The sequence below is a fragment of the Monomorium pharaonis genome, chromosome 10, assembly GCF_013373865.1.
Source record: "Monomorium pharaonis isolate MP-MQ-018 chromosome 10, ASM1337386v2, whole genome shotgun sequence".
Taxonomy (NCBI): Eukaryota; Metazoa; Arthropoda; class Insecta; order Hymenoptera; family Formicidae; genus Monomorium; species Monomorium pharaonis.
In genome coordinates, this window is record NC_050476.1 from 3,747,432 (window position 1) to 3,768,696 (window position 21,265).

Sequence of the window (21,265 nt, forward strand, 5' to 3'; positions counted from 1 at the left end):
TATAAACTGCAAAAATTTGAACAAGCTTGTGGTATTAATTTTCTAATTTAATATTATTTATTGACAGTTTTTATAGATGTTTATTAACGATATTTCGATTTCTATTTACAAGTGCACTTCTATTATCATGCGTGTTTGAACGCGTGTTACACGCAAATAAATAAAAAAGAATACATTTTTGTAATGATGTATTATGATGTCATAAATAAGTTTATTTACTATTGCATAATAATAAATCTGTATAATAATATAGTCTATGTATTAATTATATCACTTAATGCAATATATTGTTCGAATACTTATATTATTGGTCAAAATATTCATATATCAATTATTTTTAGTTATTTCAACAAACTTACGAAAATTTATTCAGAACTATCCTCAAAGTGGCTCACGACAAACGAGAAGAAATTCAGTTATTATGCGATCTATTTGTCGCGTACAAATGCTTCGAAGTCTTTCATTGAGCAATTAGAAAAGAATTTTATGAATTGACCAATCAAAAAATGCTTTGAAGAGTTTGTGACGTCAAGTTGGTCGCACCTACAGAATATTCTGTAACATCATCAATAGAAGCATGATCCCATTTCATTCGTCGAATAACTAAATTTAACGGTTACCTGATTGGCTCTTACTTTCAGATCCGGTCGATCTAACAACTCATTCGACGCATTCAAACAGGACAAATCTCGTTGAATCTCCTGCCCGCGTTGATTTGCTGGGCGAAAACCAATTGTGTCCGACCACCGCAACTCAGCAGTCAGCAATTGCACAACCATTATTTCCAATGAACGTTGTTCGTGATCCGCTGCATTTAGTTTCGGACGAATTGATTTCCGAGTTTGATGCTACATTCTCTGTACGGACATAATTTTTTTTAAATTAAAATTGAGTTTGCTGTATAAAAAAAAAATAGAAGATAGACTCGCCTTTTTTAATTGCGGAGTGCATATTTTTGTGTAAACATCACGAATTTCCTGTGTACAATTGCATTGGTTCACAACATGGTGGTTGACTCGCATTTTGATTCAACATGATAGTCTGTACGTGTAGATGTTAAGCGTGATCTGCAATACATGGAGCAAGCGTCGAGTAAGAAGTAACAGTAGGCATAAGGGCGTAAGCGAAATAAATTTTATTTCCTACTCCTACTCCATCTTTTACGCTTACGCTCGGCCAATTAGAGCGCAGGAATAGCTGTGAACAGTGCAAACAATGCCATTAGTTTCATAAAATCGTAGAAAATTATATGACAAATCCTTACTTTTACTCCTTACTCTACACTTATTCCATGTATTGTAGACCACGCTTTACACACACACACACACACACACTTGTGAAATATTTAAAAATCACACACACTTAAATATACAACATTTCAATTCTAATGACTTAGACTCTTCCTGTCCTCCTTGTTTGTCATAAGCAGTAAGGAAATAAATTTGGATTTGCTACTATAAGTTCTTAACTCTAATTGGCTGATTTGTTTGCTGTTTAAATTAAAAAATTTTTTATATGCTATGGCTTGAGCCCTCCCATTTTCTATTATTAGACTAAAGTAATAGATGTAATATACCATTTACAACAAATATAGTAAACTTAAGTCATAAGAAATTAACTAGTCAGAGTCAGTTATTCTTCTCATATTTGATTATGATAGGTTGATTTCTTACAGCTCAAGACTTACTACCTATTGTAAATGATCCATAAGAGATATAAAACTTAAAGTTTAAATTGGTCTAAAACATTGTCTTCAAATTATAAGTCAGTCATTCTACTTAGGTTACTTTAACATATCTATAAATTCTTGTTTTCTCTAAAAATATAATAATAAATATTGATTCAAAAGTAGAGTATATATTTTATGTTTTAAACTATTTTTTATTGCAGGATTAAGAAAAAATACAACCAGAGTTTAAAAAAATTTTCAAGCATTCGTAAAATGGGAGATAAAGAGATAATGTGGAATCAACCAAGGTACGAGGAAATTGATGGAACTGTAATCAAAATCGAGGAACCTAAACCAAAACATTCTGTTTCTAAAAATCTGGATATCACCTATGTGAATGTTCCTTCAATATCGAAGTCAACTGATTCTAATACCTTTATTAGTGAAGTAGAGAAGGGAGAAGTGAAGCGTAAATGTAGAGGTAGACCCAAAAAAATACAAATCGTAGACAAACCGATTTATCCTTCGCCGATACTTTTAAAAAAGGATCGTTTTCGTCCGATTCGACCAAAACCTTCACAACTTAATTCTTCAGTACTAAGGGATAAATTTAGACTGTCTGTAATAAATATGCCTATTATACCATCAAATCAGACTACTGTCTCAGATTCAATAATTAATGAAATCAAACCGTTTAAGAGAAAATACACTAGAAGACTTCCAATTGTATCTAACAAAACAAATAATTGTATCAAACCGAACATCAGTAACAATGCTAACAACAGTAACGTTAAGAACAACATTACTGATAATGATACTGTTAACAGTAACATTATTAGCAAGACTAATAATAGTGATAATAATAGTAATACCGAAAATTTACCGGTTATTAAAAAGAAGAAAACTGTAAAAACTAAAAATATAAACACCACAGCAAATAGTAATACAAGTAATACAAATAATAGTAACAATCATAATAATAGTAGTAGTTACAGCAATTGTAATAACAGTAAAGATTTGCGTACTAAGGCAATATCTAAATCTCATAAGAGTAGTATTGAGTTATTTTTTGAGAGCATGGCGCAGACCGTGTTGAATTTACCCAACGAAGTACAAGCGGATATTAAAATGCAGATTTGTGAAATTGTCACTAAAGCAGAGATACAACACTGTGGATTGCAAACAAAATCTAAAACTAAAAAGTAAATTTCAAGAATTAACAATTCTATGTTATTAAATCAGATTAGTCCCTATATTTCATTTGTAACTTAGAATTACATTTTTTTACAATGTAGATTATAATTAATATTGATGTCGTCGAGATTTAAAATAATAAACTCGTGAACAATTTTGAGATGGTAATTGTAGATGAAAGAGATATTTAAGTTTTCTCATTTACGTTTTGTTTGTCAATATATTAATATGATTACGACATCAAAGTGTTTATTTCATTCTTTTTAAAAATGCTCCTCGTGATTAAATACCAATTTTGAATTATGATACATTTATTTCTCTTTTTTTTTAAGGAAAAAATAGAAGCATATTAATGTTGTATTGAATTGAAATTAAAGTGTAATTATAAAATAACACAAATAACAATAATTAAGAGGTTGAAATAACAATAATTTTAATAATAATTTTCTCTGTATGCTCTTATATTTTTAAATGTTGATGCTTATTTGCATTGGACATTTGTTGCGCGAAAACTGTAATTTTGTTATATACGTCGACGAACAAACCTGAAGTATAAGTTTATTATAGGGGAAAAGCAAAGGGAATGTGTAATGAATATAATTATATATATATATATATATATATATATATATATATATAATCAACATATTGAATCAAGTCACTTTTTTAGAATTGTACAAAAATATATATATAAATGAAAATATATATTTAAGAAAGCAACACATAATTTTGATAAAAATGTAATGTATAACAGCATAATATTGTAAATAAATGCTAATGTATTGAATGCAAGTTAAAAGATTTATTTTTGTTGTAAATAAATAAATAATGCAAGTCAAGATATAAATGTATAAAAATGGTATGATATTTAATTAATTTCTTCTAATATATTACTAAATTACATAAACGTTATGTATACATAAATTGAAATATTTATTAAAAATATGAAACGAATAAAAAGTTCACTAATTTCACTTTTATAAAGTTTTATACATAGTATTACAAAAATAAAAGATATATACAGTTATTTTGATCTCTACGAGAATTAAAATAATATCTATCAATCCAAAATTTTTTCCGTTCTATGAACATAGAATAATAAAGAAACTTTTACACAAGTATCTACAAAACAATTAAAAATGTTTTTAAGAAATTATATACATACACACAAACACCCTTAAAACTTAATATAAATATAAAATAAAAAATTAAATAAAAAAGGAATGCTATTCAAAGCCTTAAATTTTCCTTGACTTTTATAGGTAAAAGTAGCTCATTAATAATTATGAAGATTTTACTTTTACGTTTTATGTGTAGTTTTACTTGTAGAAACGAAAATAAAACATTAATTGCTTCTTTGTGAAAATAAATTATCAAATGTGTAAGTAGATTGAAAGCGATTTATAATATTATTAGATTAAGGTATTATTAAAATGATTAAATTATTATCTTGTTGAAGTCACAAACACATTGGATGAGTACAATCGCGTACATAAATATAAAAATTTGACCAAAAAAAATGGTACTTCTCTTTTCATTCAGAAATATAAACATAATACAAAATCATCGAGAAATAAATTGTTCCAAAACACTAAAGACGACAATTACACCAGAATCAATTATTCATTTAAATCAAGTTGCATTTTTTCTCTCATGTTTATTACAGATATATCATGACAGCGCATTAAAGGTATATCCATTTATGTATAATGCATGTAATACAAACTATCAATCCTCAATATGTCACGATGTCTATCTAAATGACTAATAGCTCGTGCACATACAATACTTTATATGTAAATTGCGGTATGCAATGCTGTCAATATCTACTGAAGTATCAAAGCGTGACGCCACATATTTTCCCATTCTTATCTTTGTCGACATTGTTATACGGTATAAGGTTATGTTATGAGTCTAATGATTACGAGCGTTTTGTCTACCTAAAGTGGATTTCAAAATGCGTTTGCATTTTCTTTGTTCTCGCTGTTTAATGAAAAATTGTTTCCAAAATTATTAAATAAAGAAATATGTACATAATTCTTTTGAATTATAGAGTAAGATATATAAAGTATTTCGAGATAGATGTATATCAATCCAATGACATTATAATTTCATAAATTTTCCACTTTCGTAAATGCATTTGTGCTCTTCTAACGAGTCTGTGTCTTTTTCTTGCTAAAGCTCACTTTTATGAATAAAACGTGAAATACGAAAGCATTGCATAAGAGATGAATTGGACATAAATAATTCTTGAACAACGAAAATATTCCGAATAGATAAAAAAAATTAACGTGTAAAGTGTACAAATAATAAAAAAAATAATGTTAACGCCGTGAAGCTTCTCGTTACTATTATTTCGCAATCTGCTGATGCTTGTTTTTTTCTTTTTTTTTCAAATATGTTTATAAAGAATTGCAATAACGATGAAGATAAAAGACACTAAAGGCGCGAAAGCCTTGTCTGCTTTTCGACAATAAAGACGCAAAAGCACTATATGATAGTCGTTCATTCTTCTTTTTCGGCCTTTTCGACATCTTGCTTCTCCTCCCCCTCTGCGATATCACCACCTTCGAATTTTGGGCCCGGCGCTTCATCGCCTTCCAGAACAATTTCCTCTGGATCGGGAGCACGTGGTAAAAAGTCTTCATTTGGATACATAGACTTAAAAATATTCTTAGCCTGTAAACAAAAAAAAACAAGAATTTTAAAAGATTATACAACTTAAAAAATTATTATTCGATTCAATAAATTTAAATGATCAAAACGATTAACTGGAAAAAACTAAACTGTTTTGCAATATAAGTATATCTATATAAAGAATGGTATACATTATAGGTACTTAGAAAATTATATATGTTATAATTAGTTATATATAATTTTAATTCTTATTATATTAGTATGTTAGTTATATTAGTTATATTAGTATGTTTTATATATACATACAATTACTAAATTGCATTATCTTACAGTATCAAACATACCTGATTCACAGCAAAATCGAAATCGAGCTCAAGATCCGGTCCAGAACACAGATGTATATTACTAGGCGCAGAATCGCTCAATTTAATGTCACTCGCAGGTAAATTCAGATACAAAGACCATAATACCTGGGGTACTGGATATTCAGTTTCTTCTTTCTCTTGTCGGTCATCCTAATATAATTATTCAATTAAAAATACCACATTACACAATTTTAATACAATTATCTTATCTCTTAAACTATATAATTTTAAATTAATAATAAAATGTTTATAAAGATATTTTACCTGAAGATGGCGTTTATCAGGAGAGACTGTTTGGGTATGAGAATCAGAGGAACTACGTACAGCATTCGAATCGAGCGGTTCTGCTCTCAGGAACTTATTCACAACGTATGCCAGATCCTCCTTTGCATTTTTAGTACGTTTACACGTCATATGAACTATGACTAGAGAAAAAAAATTTTTAATACGGATGTAGATTAAAGTGATTCTGAAGTGTATTGATGTTATACATACATAATCCTTGAGGGCAAGCATTAGTAGATGGTCCCAATTCGATTAGAGTAACGGCTTCTTGGTCTGGTTTTTCCGGCGGATAATACAAAAGAGTTAGACTTTCCTTTTCACCTTGCATAATTGATCTGTGGAAGCAAAAAAAAATAGAATCTTCAATAAAATATATTGCGTGTAGACGTATTGTTTTTTAAATTGTAAAAAATTAAACGAAAATACCTATCGGTAATGAAAATTCCACGCGAAATTTGATTCTCTCCCTCAGAAGCTACGATTTCTGGTGGCAAGTGTCCCTGTCCTACAACTAAATGCTCCAAAGCCAATCTCTGTCTCCCACTGATAATGGCCTTGCATTTATCTTCATTAACTACTACGCCGTCTAATTGTCTCTTTAAGCAATAAATTCCCCCAAAGACCGCACACAGTCTAAAAATGTAAAATATAGTTTTTTTTACTGTAAAACAGAGGAAAAGTTTCAGGGCGTATTTTTAGAAACGCACCTGCAGAAACATTGAGGCAATTCTCCGCTTCCATACATAGGCCATAAGAAAGGCGTATTTCCGTAACGTCCAAGACTATTGAGAAAATGTTTCGTACGATTAACACCATCTCTACATGTCGTTCTGTTTGTTGCCATTGCAATAGCTTGCATAACATAATGCTGTACTATAGGCGTAAGGTTTTTCGTATTAAGATATTCTAAGAATGTTTTATCACGGAAACCTATAAAAAATAAACAGGATATATTATTATTAAATCTGGAATTAAATAATTAAAAAAATGCATGTTCGTACAATATGTTTACACACCATCGAACTCTGGACTATCGGCACCTTGTTCCATGCAGGATGTTAGAAGTTGCATCAACATTCTCTTTTCAATAACACTAACCGTTTTATTAGCGAACACATCGGCGCGGGAGCAAGGAACTTGTGTTAGTTTGCCATCCATAAAAGTCGCGACTCTAGAGACCGCACGGAATTCGGCGTAACGCGCAATGTTGCTGGAAATCAATAGTTCTACTAATTCACCACGGGCGAATAATAACTGCAATAAGAAAATCACGTTTCATGTACATGTGCATTAAGAATAAATGCACGTGTCTAAGTAGTTGCAATCTCTCACTTTAGGCGCCAAATCGATATTAAATCTTCTATATTCCTTCTTGATACGATCTATGCTCCATTGTTTCACATTCTCCTTTTTGTCAGCCTTGTCCTGATCAGTCTTTTCCACACCCTCGACTGCGGCACTGTCCCCGGAACTCTCGGTTTGGGTGTCCTTTGAAGAAACATCAGGTAGATCCGCATCACTGTATGAAAAGAAGAAGGTCAGAATATACGAAATATTATGTGAAATTGTTGATAAATTTATGGGACTACTTACTTGAAAATATACCAAATTTCTCCTATGTTCTCGACTGTAGAATATTGGTCACTAGCCTTCAAAAATTTTTCATTCTCCTTCAAATTGACATTTATATTCCTAGTGTTACTTTTAACTGTTTTTAAATCTTCTATCCACTTTTGCAAACCATCAAAATTAAATGTAGCCCACAGCCCTCCGTAATATTCATTGCTAATAAAAATGAGTAAAAATTGTACTTAATAATGTATGAATCAATCTTGATTATATGCAGCTTATCATATCATATCAGGAAGGATGGAAAAAAATCTTTTTATCTCTAACAAAAAAATTGTGATAAAAATTCAATTAAGATATTGCTTTAGTTTCTTACTTTCCTCAAATAAAATATAAGAAAATATCTCACAATAAACACATGTTAACACGACAAAATACAATTCTGACTGTTCTTTAAGATTTAATAAAACATTAAATACTAATAAATATTAATATTGAATAATAATAGAAATAGACAAATAAAAATTAAAATATTGAAAATAAAATGTCTTTGTGTTAAATATATCAAACACAAAACTGTCTACATAATTCTAACACTTTTTTTAAATGAAATAAAATAATAAAGATTAAAAATATTAATTATTGATGCAAAATTACTTTTATAATGTCAAATATGTCGAATACGAAATTATATCATACAATTCTGGCAGTTTCCTAATATTTAACAAAACATTAAATACTAATAAATATTTGAGTATTAAAAACGAAAATAATAAATATTGATAATCAATCGTTTAACAGATCATTGGAGAAAAAAGGAAGGAAAAGATACGTTAGGCCGGTTTACCTGTCCAGATGTAGAACCCTCTTGCCGATCCTGCTTGCCGCCGCGGCGACGATCGACTCGGTCATACCTGTCGAAAATCATGACAACGAGAGGGTCATCAAACCAATGAAAAGGTTTATTTTTTTTCCGGCAAACGCGTCTATCCCGTCATGATAAAAATCAATACCTGTTCCTACGACGACCACATCGTACTCGGTCGGCAGATCGTCCTCCATGGTTGCCTCTCCCACGGCGGCCACCTCGGAGCTGATCGGGTAGTGCAATCACAGAGGTACGCGACGCGATTAGGTATGCGCGAAGGGGAGGTGAGGTATCAGCGAATAAATTATAAATCCACAGGGCGAATATATCGGACAATCAATTCATCTTCCACGACGGCCGACACATGCGACGAGATTCGCGTTGAAGGGAAATCCGGGCCCCGCCCCGCACGCGGCCCTCACTTGCGGCTTTCGCGCACGCACGAGACCTGTTCAACCCTTTTTGCTTTTGGAGTTTGACAGAACGGTGTGTGCCAGACTTGCCAGAAGTGCAACCGTAGATACGAGCAGATATAGATATACGTGGGTATGCGGTATGCGCCGACGAGAGAGAGGAAGAAGGAGAGAGGGATCGTTAATTCGTTAATCTGACGTCGAGCTCGTCGCGAATGTCGCGCTCCATCGCGGAACGAGACCCGAACAAATAAGAATTGCCCGTTTCCATAAATGCGATTGTAAAGGGCTAATTGTATTTTTACACAGCGAATTCAAATTATCAATATATACTAACATTAATTTCCAATTAAAGCATATTATACATTTTTATGATTATTAAACGTAATATATTTTTTTATTAAAATTAATTTTTATCAGGAAGATAAAAAGTGTAAATTTATATGTCGCATTTTTGTAATTTGATTGTAAAATAGAATTAAGATCTAGAATAAAAAGTAATTCTAAAATATATTTCCGAGAATTTTTATGTAATTACAACATAAAATAAAATAATTTTAAATATGTATTTAAAACCAGATTCAAAGTAAAATCGGTGTGGCGTTAAATCTATTTTTTTTAACTGAACTTAACCCAGCTCATTCTCGGAAAAAGAAAAAGAAGAAAGAGAAAGGTTTGTCTCTGATTGAAAAGAACAGACCAATTGTTGGATGCATGAATGCATGATATAAAGAAACATGTTTCCTTACATCATGGTTAGGTGTACACTATGCCGTAGGACGTAGGATGCGCGGGCGCAGGCAGAGGCAGCGGGGCAGCGGTGTGTCAGTTGGTGTCAGTTGTCAGTCGTTGGGGTCCTCGGTCTAGCGTGTCGATTGAGTTAAATGCATTTTGTCCTAACATTTTTTCGAAGTTTCTGATTACTATTTTTTATATCATATTTACTTGATAAATACAACTGGCTTCACAAGAATTTGGATAATTGCTGATCATTTCAACTTTACTCAGAAAGGGGACTAATTAAAACGAGAGAAAAACTTTATTTATTTTCTTAAACAAGTGAGTTAATAACTAGTATGTATGTACGGTATTTATATAAATGAATATTTTTCTCATTCTGAAAATTTAATGAGCGTTGCAATAACTTTTTATAAAACAATTTTAAATAAAGGGATATAAATACATATAAATACAAAGGGAAAGATGGTGAATGATTCGAAACTGGAATGCTCCTTTTCCACTTGGTACCCAATGTTTGAGAAAGATTCGTTGAAGGCTAGGATTCTTCATATTCCCGACGATGTTCTGAGGTATTTGGAGCACGATACATTTGTGCTGCCTCTCGAGGCAGCGAGATCTTTACCAGAGAATTCTGAGTGGGCTGACGGCTCGCCAGTGACATATGAAGAAGAGGTATCTATCTTTTATTTTACAGATGATAGAATTATGTGATTTAATAATTTACATATAATACAATCAATTTATATGAATCTTTTATAGGAAACAGATTATCAGCCAACATTCCCTGAATTCAGTCAACAAATACAGGAGATATTAGATGAATTTGATGCAATATTTGTCAAAACAAATTGGAGTACACCTGCGGTAAGTTATTTTCTATTATACATTCCTACTTCACATAATTAAATCATTTTCAAAAGGATTATTTTCTCCAAAATTTTGTTTTTTTAGGAAATAAGCATACATGTGTATTTACATAACCAAGTATCAAATGCCAGTAAAAAGCAATAATTCCTTTCCTAAAACAAGCAGTTTTATGGATTAAATAGCTTATTTGTAAATTTTCTATATGAATAGTAATATTGCAATAATAATTTTGTAATAATTGTTTCAATATAATTTATATTATATTAAGAAAATTAGAGTACAATTTATAATATGTAATTGTGATTTCTTTGCAGGATGCCATGTGGGTTGCACCTACAAAAACCCTCAAATGTAATACTCTAGAAGAAGTGTATTTGTTATTGAAAAGTTCCGATAGGGTTGTCAAAGATCTAAACGTCGTAAAGTTTTTGAGGGACTCTGAGAATCCTCTACCGTTTTGCTTGGTGTTGAAACAATGGTGTGATATTAATCCTTGTACAGAATTTCGCTGTTTTGTTATGGACAACGAGCTTGTTGGTAATTTATTCAACTCAGTTTTCTATATCTCAATTCTTAAATTTTATTAACTGTTTTTGCGTTTTTCTGCCTGCCTTTACAGAGTTTACTTTTTAATTTTAACGCAATAACAAATCATGTACTTCGTATACAGGTATAAGCCAAAGAGATATATCACAATATCACCATTCCAACGAGACAGAAAAATATGATATACAGACGGACATCAAGAGCTTGTTTTTGGAGCGCATCAGAGGCAGATTTCCGTTGCGCAACTGTAAGCAGAACGTTGTAGTAAAATGATATATGAATTTTTGTAATTCATAGAATTTATTTTTGACAGATTCCTTTGACGTTGTACGACTTAAGAAAGATAAGGTAAAAATCATAGATTTTGGTGCAGTAAACGCGGCGACTACGAAAGGAACACTTTTTACATACGAGGAATTACAAAATGATATTGAAAATACACCAGAGTTCCGTTTTATCGGAGAGGAAATAGGTATTCAGCCAAAACCACCTGTACAATTTTGTTTTCCGCAAGAAATCAGCGAGTTTTTGCAATCGAGAGATAATGTTACGTTGCTGGAAGCTATTCAGAGTGTACGTCTTCTGTTTACTAAAGAAATACTCTTGCAAAATTTAGTACTTGATTTTGTTACCTTTAGATCTGACGCTCGATCATGACAATTGAAGTTTCACTTTGTTGCAGGAAGTGGAAAATCAACGGAAAGAACATGAAAGAGAAAACGCTGACGTTTCAGAAAGTTGATGTATGTTCAATGTATAAATAAACATTTTCCTTATGTATGAACAGCTGTAACTTTTTACTCACATATACAAGGGATACAAAACTTAAGAGAGGGATTGTAAGTTATTGTTACATTTTATCTTTCAAGAGGAGCTAATATCTAATATTTAATAGTAGGTACACGCTATAATAAATATACGCGAGATTACACAACGAGCAGATTCTACTCTTTAAATCTCATATATTACATTTTATCCCGCTTAAATTCTACTGTTTAAGTCCCACATTTTGAGATCATTCGAGTACATCAGCGCTAAAAAGGAATAATCGAACTTGTTCAAATTACTTCGCTCCTTGTAATTTACCAATTCCAATTTCTTCATTCTTCGCTTCTGTCTTCACTCTGGTACGCAAGAAATTCTGAATTACCTGCATGCAACATAAAGTGTTTAAAACCGATATTTCTTGTAGCGTGTCGCAATTCGAAGCTTTCGATGTAGTTTTACAAGTATGTGCAAAATTAAATGATCTGATCATCGAATCGCTCCTACGTTTTGGGATGTGACGCGTATGTATGTGTATATGTAAATGAATGTACACCGACAGGATATTTAAATACAGAACTTTCACTTTTATTCTGCCAGACTCTCTTTTTCTATCATTACATTACATAAAACGATTAAAGGCTATCCTACCGCTTGAAAGAATTATCATAATATTGCAGTATTTTTCGAGCCATCGGCCTTCTTACCGAGCGACGTCCCTTATATAGAAAATATGTCTTGTTTATGTACAATATGCAATCCTTAATACTTCAGTTTTGAAAAAGGATCTCCGATATATGTACCTTCGGACAAGTTAATACGCTGTACAGTCATATTCCCCCCCTCCCCCCCCCCCCAAGGAGTATTTTCATCTCTCTCTCCCTTTCTATGTTTCTCTCTGTTTCGCCCTTTCTGCTCATCTCACAATCTCTTCATAAAAACAAAATCGATAGGATGGGGCGACTACTGCTGTGTGTGCGATTTTTATTAATGAATTAGTGGTATGTTTCTGAAACCCGAGCTTTGGTTCTCTCGCAAAACGACCCAGCAGCTTTTCGCATTTCGGGTCTCGCACTTTGTACAGTTCAGCCGAGGATTAAGGACGCAAAATACAAATGCTTAAATTCTAATTTTTAACATATTGATTTCATCAATTTTTTAATAATATAATGCAAAGACATTTCCCTCAAAATTATAATATATATTTGTATATGTGTGCGTTCGCGCGTGCGTTTGTATACACACATAGTTAACATACTGAAAACCAATATAAGAGTTACAATCTTTTATGAATTTTTAGAAAAATATTATAAGAAGACTTTTAAACTTTGACTGAAAAAATGAATCCAAACGGTTTTAAATTTTTGGAAAAAATATATTAGATTTAAAAGATTAATAATAATGAAATGATTACATTTTTCAGTCATACTTTTATCAAGTAATTTAGCTTGAGAGATTTAGAGATTTGGTGGGAAGCAAACCATATTTTCATCGCGCATCCTATTTCAATAATTTCAAATTTTTTTTATCATCCAGAAGACAAAGATAGATGATTGCGCTTGGCTTTTAACTCGATACGAAGCAAAGACCCGTCATCGAAAATCTGCAAGTGCAATATGATGAAAAAAGTTGCGAAGTCGCTTCGCGAAATAAAGCCTTATTTACAGTGTCTCCTCTTCTTTGCGAGCGAAATACGGTGGATTGCTTCGTCGCTGTTTCATTATATATTACGAAAAATTTCTTTTATATCGTGATTGCAATTTGTGCATCAGTCTCGCCCATAACATACACGCGAATACCAGAACGGAGTACTCGAATGGACTTTATGTAAAAAAGGTCCTAAGCACCATCTCCATATATGAAAAAATAAACTTGGTTTTCTAGAGGGAAGTACAATGCCGTTTTACATGATAAAAATAATTTACAACGCATTACTGTTCCTATGATAAACAGTACATGTATGTGAGGACCCTCAAAATATTTCCAACGTAGAGTAATTATCATATACATTAATCAGAGCGGTGCACAGTTCCACTTACATAAAAGCTCTTTGATTTTTTTTCAAAACAATCTTGCTTTTCAAGATCGCGAGAGGCCACGTTTTTGCAGTTGCATAATTTTCACAGGACACTCGGTTTCTTAATAACATTTAACGCGGCATAAAAAAAACTTTTTAAGACATTAAAATGTTTCTGCCTCCATTTTCTAAATATTCAAAAATATTTTAGTTTTAAACGGTATTTAGATTCAAAACACTAAGATCCCTTTGCACCGATTGCATTTCAATTTGAAACTCGGTTTGATTTATACTATATATATTTCTTTTATCTTTCTAATTCTTAAAATTAAAAAAAAAAGAAAAAATATACCCGTATAAACAAATGGATATTCTTTTTTTAAAAAAAATTCTAAAACAACATCTTGCCATACCTTGAGACGTGCCTTGTATTTTTTTCTAAGTTTTAAAAAGATATTTTTCAGTAATCTAAAAAATGCAGCATTTTTAAATATTATTTGAGATATCTATGGAGATGTCTTGGAAGATATTTTTTACAAATCCATCACACATCTTATAATAAATATCTTAAAAATATCTTAAGGTATCTTTTAGGACTCCACAACACCTTGATATCTTCTGGAAAGTGTTTCAAAGCTGTTAATGATTTCAACTTTAAGCCTTTTAGTATTTTAAAACATCTCTAAATATTCAACGAACAAAGGCAGAAACAAAAAATTTTAATATCTTGAAATTAAACTTCTTTCAGTAACCGTCTAAAAAATGTTTCCTTTACGAAACACGTGGCCCATCGTTCTCTTATCGTTCGTTATGTACACAGGAGCACGTCTCTTTTCGCATTTGCCATCGCGACGATTGTTATCCATCCGTGATCAGAGTTTCGTCATGTTCATACATTCGCCCTCCGTTCTCTTCTTACAAACTGATCGCTCAAATTATATTTCTGAGTGGTTTGTGCTAGATGACATTGCGTAGCTTAATGAATGTACGTTTTGCGGCTGTTCGCTCGTTCTTCACCACCGTCTCTCCGCTCGCTCGCACTCATGGGCTGTGTCCCAATATTACTGCCAGTACTGAAAATCTATAGTTTTCGTTACTTACATTATAGATTTTCAGTACTGGCAGTAATATCGAAATGCAGCCTTAAATTCATTCCCTTTTCTGCTTTTTTTTACTGTACGTCGCTCGCTTTAATGATACTAAAGTGACGTACGATAACATTCGCACACTCTCTCTCTCTCTCTCTCTCTCAATTCTCTTTCGCATGCTCTCATTCCTTTTCACTCGCTCTTCTCTCTCTCTCTTTCTCGAATACTGGTAGGGTGTTGAGTGACAAAAACAGTAGTCTTAACAAACATACGATACAAAAACTCTTAAGTTATCGCTTAACGATCAATGTAAGCGGGTTGTTTTATTTTATCATTATTTTTTTCTTCTCTCTCTCCCTCTATTTCTCCCTGCCTTTCTAACTCTTTAAGTACCTGAAGAAGCTTAGCTTTGGGAAAATATCTCGCCTCGATCCGTAAACGCTAAGGTCCGACACCGGTGTGAAATCTCAGCGAGATCAGATCTTCAACCCGCTCTTCTCTGATGATTAGGAATCTCCGCGACAATCTTCACGTCAGAAAATCGAACTCTCCGAAATTGCACCGGCTCTAATCCTCGTCTCGAAATGCGTCTCCCCCCTTTTCTCTCTCTTTTTCGCTTTCCTGTTCTTACCCTCGAGTCCGCCTCTCGGATTTGCCTTAACGATGAGAAAAGACTACACACCCCTCTATGATAAATGCGATTGGTACGACTAAACTGGGTGGCGAAAGGCCAGACTATCACCGACAATCGAGTGGTGCACGCGCGTCCGACGTGCGTGAGCTAGAAGCTATCTCCCATTGACGTCCCATTCAAAAAATACGCATCTCTATTTGGTGAGACTCACACTCACTCGGAATTTTTACATGCGGAGACACGCCGACATTTCTCCGTATTTTTCTCTCTCCGTTTCTCTTTCCTTTCTCTCTCTCTCCCTCTCTCTCTCTCTCTCTCACATATACAGGAAGATAGAGCACATTCTCTTACTTTTACCGCAGGAATATATATATTGAACTTGTCCTCGCTTTATACAAATAACTCGAGTGGAAACGCGATTTTCTTTTTCTTAAGATACGCTTCTCTCGCGCTGAAAACCGAGAGAAAACCGTGAGAGAAAATCATATTGTGAGTGCAAAATGAAAGAGACGGTCTACCTATGAAAAAAAAAAGAATGGTGTGCTCCTTTGCCATAAATTAATTTATTTAATCCATAAATAAAACTTTCTTTCAATTAAAAAGTAAATTCTCTCGCGCATTTATGCAGACCGCCTCAATTACATAAAGTTTGATTTTGGAATGCGGAAATAAAATACAATCGATCTCGTTTGACGCAAATCAGAGTACAATTTTTTTCATCTTCCTCCTAACAATGAAATTCGAGAAAGAAAAATATGTAATCTAGGCCACACTACAATAAGATCGCTTTAACACAACATTATTAACAGATTTGCGCTCTTCAATCCGTCCTAATTAGAAAAATAGCGAGATAACAAAAATACTACTTCAAACATAATTTATTTACATATACTTTTTCATTGTTACAGAATTTTTATCGTAATTAAAATCCCAATTATTTTTCCGAATCGTATTTAAAATAAAACTGCAGATATAAAAAAAGAAAGAGAAAGAAAAACGCCGACGTGCTTCTTCTCGGAAACGCGAGTCGCGTTTATACCTCGCGAGATCATAGAACGACTCTATCATACGACAAACATACGTGAATATTCCATTACGTCGAACGATTACATACGTGGAACATTCGAATTTCCACGCTCAAGAATCATAATAGAGATAAACTAGGAAGAGATGAAACGCACGAGGTAGGTATCTTGTTCGTCCTTTAACTGAATGGGAAAATCGAAAGGAACGTGTTTCACGATATAATTTACAGTTTATAACGAAACGATTATATCACATACATCTCGTAGAGAGAAAGATATTAATCATTTCATTTGCTATCGTACGTGTAGAATATGTAAATTAGAAAGAAACGTAATAATAGAAGAACTATAGATTATGCGCCACATGTGGATTCTCTATATAATGTAATTTATATCAAAATTAACTATAAAGATTTGCAGCGCTCTACAACAGTTCTATTTGCCGTGCTGTTCTGTCAGAAAATAATATTTATTATATATATATATATAACTATCCTTTCATAATTTTAATATCTGTAATAACACTAAATTCGGAGAAAGAATATAATTAAAATCTTCTCTCCGGTATCCATTTAGCTCATTTAGTCAAATCAATCATGTAATATTTATATTATTAGATATACATTTATATATATTATTATATCCAACAAATAATATATCCTTAATTCTCTTTTAAATATAAGATTAACGATTACTGAAAGAAATAACTAAATTATCATTCTATAGAAAAAAACAAAAAACAAAAATCTACAGAATAGTCGAATTAATTTTTAATTACAGTTTACATATTCTACACGTGTATTGCTGTTTGCTTTTCACATCGATTCATTACGCGTTTCTCTCACGCCTTCTCGATAGAGCTTTCACTTTGGTTCATATCACGTAATGAGACACTATTCACAGGAACAGTTACACCTCGATTACTTGAAGCTACGATATTCTTTTCTTGCAACATCGAAAGAGAACAGAAAAAGAGAGAAAGAACAAACTCGACGTAGTAGTTCTCTACATATTTATATATATATATATACCGTGCGCCGGGATAAAAAATTTTGGAATGGATATCAGCACCCGACGTACGTTTAATCGTAATTATCATAACGAAATGTTAGATAAACTCATACTCCCATACAGTCTCTATCCCGTTCTCACGAACTTTTACAAGTTATAAGTTTAAAGTTAAGTCCATAGTAAAATTTGCGGGCATTCATTCGCTCACGACAGCACACGGAGATACGATATAAATCTATCATTCTCATTTGAAACAAAGTGAAGCGTTTTTGTACTAAAGTGCAGCGATATATATATGTATATATAATATTATATCTTTTTAATATGAATTATCTACGCAATGTACAATCGTGGATTTTTACATATACCATGACAAGGTATGGTCGGGCCGTACAACAGACAGCTGTTAGAATGATCCATAGAACGTGTTATTGCCACTCCACATCTTTTTTTTTCTCTCTCCTCTCATTTCACATACGCCTTGCATATTTGAGGGCGTATTGGTCTTATCCATTATAACGATCCCGCGTTCTTCGGGGATCGTCTAAGAGCAGAGTGCCGAGAATTTACAGCGACAATTTTCTTCCTATATAAAGTTAGAGTTATACAGATACAGGTAAGCATTACACGAAAGGCAAAGACGATGCGATTCCGGGACCGCACGTCCTTGTTACTATTATCCTAATATTTCTTCGGAAAGAGAACTCTAGTATTATTTGTCTATTCAGTCTGACCACACCATGTTACAACGCGGAATAGCTTTGCCATGTGATAGACATACTGTAGGTTGAATTATATAAATTCAGGCTCTCTCTCTTTACTCTGCGAGGGATTTATTAACGATCGTTATGGTTTTCGCTTGCTTTTCTTATCTTAACGCTTTATTTACTTGTCATCTATTCCCCGTCACAAAAACGACTTGACTAGATTGCATCGCTAAAACGGTCCTTAACGATTTAAAATCTAAGTCTGCCATACATAAATGATCTGAACCTTACAATTTAATATCATAATTAACACCTAATGGTAGAGAGATTACCTACTGTTATCGACGATAATTAATTAGTAAATCGTATGCTTATTATTCCCGTTCTCTCTTTCTCTCTCTTTTTCTCCTTCCTTTCACGCATCCATTCACACATATATTAATATGCACGCATACAGCACGCACATAGATGTGAAATAGATTCACTGTTAATTTTAATTCATGGAGAATATTTCTTTTGCTCACACAATTGAGTCCGCCTGCCTGCGTGCTATTGCGGTCACCGAATACTCGAAATATTTTATGTATGATAGATTCACGGAATTCGCATCTAAGCACGCCTTTAATAATATTTACAATGCCATCATCATGAATCTTTCGATCCGCAAATAAGATCGTTCGCTGTCTGAATCGCGTTTTTTAGCGAGAAGCGTTAAACCCTCCCCGGTCCGGTTTCGATCGCGCTGAAACGCCCGTATCAACGTCGCATCATACATCATCGACGATGATGCTACGCTAATGATATAACAACATATTGCGATGCTCACGCGAGCGTTAGATCGCTAGGACTACCTCTTCTTGCCAGGCTGCTTCGATGACAGTCGCTTCTTCAGCTTGTGATCCGTTGACTTGACCGTCGTCGTCGCCGTAGGTTTCTTTTTCGGTCGCTCCGGTGAGCCATTGCAGCACGCGCAGTTCTTCTTCACGTGACAACGCAGACTGGATCTTCTGGCACGGCAATCCGCTGGCTCCATCAGCACGATATTGCCCGTCTCGTCCTCTGACGCTTCTGATACCTTGTCGGTCGATATTATCATTGACTCTGTTGCTGTTATCGAATCTGTCTTAGGAATTCGTTTCGAAAGCGTCGTTGCCGCCATTGTCGATTTATGATCAGCGCGATTCAAAATCACTCTCGCAGTATTCATCTGCAGCTTGTTTTGCTCCTTTTTCTTTATGTAAGTGCAATGCCGATCGGAGGACAAAGATTTTAACGTTTGTACACTGTCTTCCAAACCATTGCTCAGCATGACATTATCTTCTAGTTGGCTACCGATTGACTCACTGATGCTGGAGTCCTCATCGTCGCTGCTAGACCTCATGCGCTCGGACACTGGACTCTCCCATGCCATATACGAATCCATACGCATTTTGGACGATGACATACGCTTTTTATTGGTATACGTATACTTGTGCGTGGATAGCAATGGTCCAGCCGTTAACGGTGACAATGGCGATGGTATAGTATGATGATCCACCGTATTACCGCTTAGCAACGTCAAGCTCTCGTCACCCGAACTTGCTGTTGAAGCATTGTTAACGTTAATGCTAGGCGGCAACGATTCTGAATCCAAGTCGATGTCTAGTTTCATGTTAGACGGTATGCTAGATACGCTACTGGGTGTTCCCTCTTTCGAGCCGCTCCTCGAGGTCAATTTCACGCGATGACTCATATCTTTTGATGAGTCATTCTCCAAAGAGCCAATGTTCGCCGGTGATAACCTAGAGATGTCCGAATTGCTGTTTGACGCCTCATCCTGACTTAGATTGTCCAAAGCCAATCGTATATGTTTCGCTGGAATATCCAATTGCAGATCCTCCTTCTCTCGTTTTCCTCTCTTCAACGAATCCTTTAAAGCTCTCGCGCGTTGGCTCGTGTTCTTTTTGCGGTCGTTCATCTTGAAATCGCTTATTGGACTTGCATCTCTGCTGCCACTAGATGAGTCTAGCGATCGGAAATATAAACTATTATACGGTTTCATGCCCAGAGACTGACTGCAGGACGCATCTTGCGAGGAATGATCAAATGACGGCGAGTGATTTGTGTCAAATAGCAGCTCTGCCTCGGGAAATAACTCGCTGGTGCTAGGCTCGTCGACTCCCAGGTCTTCGCACTCCTCTGATAAACTCTTTTGTAGCTTAAGTTCACGTTCGTATGCGGCTTTTTTCTCTATTCTCTGTTGCATCAATTCCATTTTGGGAGTTAGCTGTGATTTCATCAAGTTGCTTTTATTAGAATATGAAGTGTCCAGAGTATGATTCATGAAGTATTTTTTCGCGTTCGACTGATAAAGCTGTCCACTCGCCATCTCGATGCCTTGGCCCTTGTTAATAATCTGTAGTACGCTCTCGGAATTGTCATTATCCCTGGAATTAATCGTGGCCAGTTGTTGAATTATCTTTCTTAAAAATTTAAGATAAAAAAAGGATTTGATTTTAATAAAGTTTAAATTAAACAAAAACTTTTACAAAATGATGTAATTAGAATCCTTACCTGGAATATGCTTTCAACGATTCGTTATTCAATGCATTCATTGCCGTAGGAACATATCTCCATGGCGTTTCCGGTGAAATCTTTCCTTCCGATTCCCAAGCTTCTTGTAACCGTGCGTTTTCGTACAGTAGCCCGTTTCCAACTTTGCAAGATCCATCAATTGTTTCGGTGGATTGCTGCACAGATGACTCTTGGCTGTCCGAACTGCTCGGTCCACCAGTCACTAGGAATTGCGTCGTGTTATCAATAACGCTCGATTGCTTGTTCGTGGAAGTAATAGGAGACATCGACTCTATACAAAACAATATGCA

General features: G+C 33.9%; 4 protein-coding genes and 1 long non-coding RNA gene across 12 annotated transcripts in view; 2 read left to right on the forward strand and 3 right to left on the reverse strand.

Annotated features, from left to right (window-relative positions):
• Nucleotides 1-64: 64 nt before the first annotated feature.
• On the reverse strand, nt 65-1,405 carry LOC114255328. The gene is made up of 3 exons (XR_003626619.2): nt 1,265-1,405; nt 636-1,197; nt 65-555 (listed from the first exon to the last, which is right to left on the reverse strand). It is a non-coding gene; the product is annotated as an uncharacterized LOC114255328 (long non-coding RNA).
• Nucleotides 912-3,466, forward strand: LOC105836174 (putative mediator of RNA polymerase II transcription subunit 24). Of its 6 annotated transcripts, none has more exons than XM_012680022.3 (2): nt 912-1,043; nt 1,891-3,207. In XM_012680022.3, the coding sequence occupies exon 2, from the start codon at nt 1,943-1,945 to the stop codon at nt 2,873-2,875; it is 933 nt and encodes a 310-aa protein (XP_012535476.2). In that variant the 5' UTR covers nt 912-1,043; nt 1,891-1,942; the 3' UTR covers nt 2,876-3,207. The 6 variants fall into 6 exon arrangements, with proteins under 6 accessions (XP_012535476.2, XP_012535475.2, XP_012535473.2 ...); XM_012680021.3 differs by having other exon boundaries at nt 963-1,092; XM_012680019.3 differs by having other exon boundaries at nt 982-1,119.
• A 1,019-nt stretch (nt 3,467-4,485) lies between these two features.
• Nucleotides 4,486-9,302, reverse strand: LOC105836384 (rab proteins geranylgeranyltransferase component A 1). The gene is made up of 11 exons (XM_012680380.3): nt 8,733-9,302; nt 8,567-8,633; nt 7,744-7,935; nt 7,483-7,669; nt 7,167-7,404; nt 6,858-7,080; nt 6,577-6,783; nt 6,361-6,485; nt 6,130-6,290; nt 5,845-6,015; nt 4,486-5,542 (listed from the first exon to the last, which is right to left on the reverse strand). Exons 1-11 carry the CDS (start codon nt 8,779-8,781, stop codon nt 5,369-5,371), a joined length of 1,794 nt encoding a protein of 597 aa, XP_012535834.1. The 5' UTR covers nt 8,782-9,302; the 3' UTR covers nt 4,486-5,368.
• Nucleotides 9,303-9,790: 488 nt separating this feature from the next.
• LOC105836385 (cell division cycle protein 123 homolog) lies at nt 9,791-11,938 on the forward strand. Of its 2 annotated transcripts, none has more exons than XM_012680382.3 (7): nt 9,791-10,074; nt 10,172-10,413; nt 10,501-10,605; nt 10,923-11,145; nt 11,279-11,401; nt 11,468-11,727; nt 11,837-11,938. In XM_012680382.3, exons 2-7 carry the CDS (start codon nt 10,204-10,206, stop codon nt 11,894-11,896), a joined length of 981 nt encoding a protein of 326 aa, XP_012535836.1. In that variant the 5' UTR covers nt 9,791-10,074; nt 10,172-10,203; the 3' UTR covers nt 11,897-11,938. The 2 variants fall into 2 exon arrangements, with proteins under 2 accessions (XP_012535836.1, XP_012535835.1); XM_012680381.3 differs by having other exon boundaries at nt 9,791-10,059.
• A 1,509-nt stretch (nt 11,939-13,447) lies between these two features.
• Nucleotides 13,448-21,265, reverse strand: part of LOC105836382 — a 71,771-nt gene continuing 63,953 nt past the window's right edge. The window contains exons 8-9 of one of the 2 annotated variants that reach the window (XM_036293250.1): nt 20,955-21,246; nt 13,448-20,863 (exon numbers count right to left, since the gene is read on the reverse strand). In XM_036293250.1, the coding sequence (XP_036149143.1) occupies nt 19,249-20,863; nt 20,955-21,246 (1,907 nt within the window). In that variant the 3' untranslated portion in view covers nt 13,448-19,248. The remainder of the gene's footprint in view (nt 20,864-20,954; nt 21,247-21,265) is intronic. The other variant, XM_036293251.1, reaches the window with a different exon arrangement.

Coding starts and splice junctions, on each gene's coding strand:
- LOC105836384 (XM_012680380.3), bottom strand. CDS start 8,781: ATGGAGGACGATCTGCCGACCGAGTACGATGTGGTCGTCGTAGGAACA. Junction 7,405..7,482: donor ATATCGATTTGGCGCCTAAA/GTGAGAGATTGC, acceptor TTCTTATTGCAG/TTATTATTCGCCCGTGGTGA. Junction 7,081..7,166: donor CGATAGTCCAGAGTTCGATG/GTGTGTAAACAT, acceptor TATTTTTTATAG/GTTTCCGTGATAAAACATTC.
- LOC105836174 (XM_012680022.3), top strand. CDS start 1,943: ATGGGAGATAAAGAGATAATGTGGAATCAACCAAGGTACGAGGAAATT.
- LOC105836385 (XM_012680382.3), top strand. CDS start 10,204: ATGGTGAATGATTCGAAACTGGAATGCTCCTTTTCCACTTGGTACCCA. Junction 10,606..10,922: donor CAAATTGGAGTACACCTGCG/GTAAGTTATTTT, acceptor ATTTCTTTGCAG/GATGCCATGTGGGTTGCACC. Junction 11,402..11,467: donor CAGATTTCCGTTGCGCAACT/GTAAGCAGAACG, acceptor TATTTTTGACAG/ATTCCTTTGACGTTGTACGA.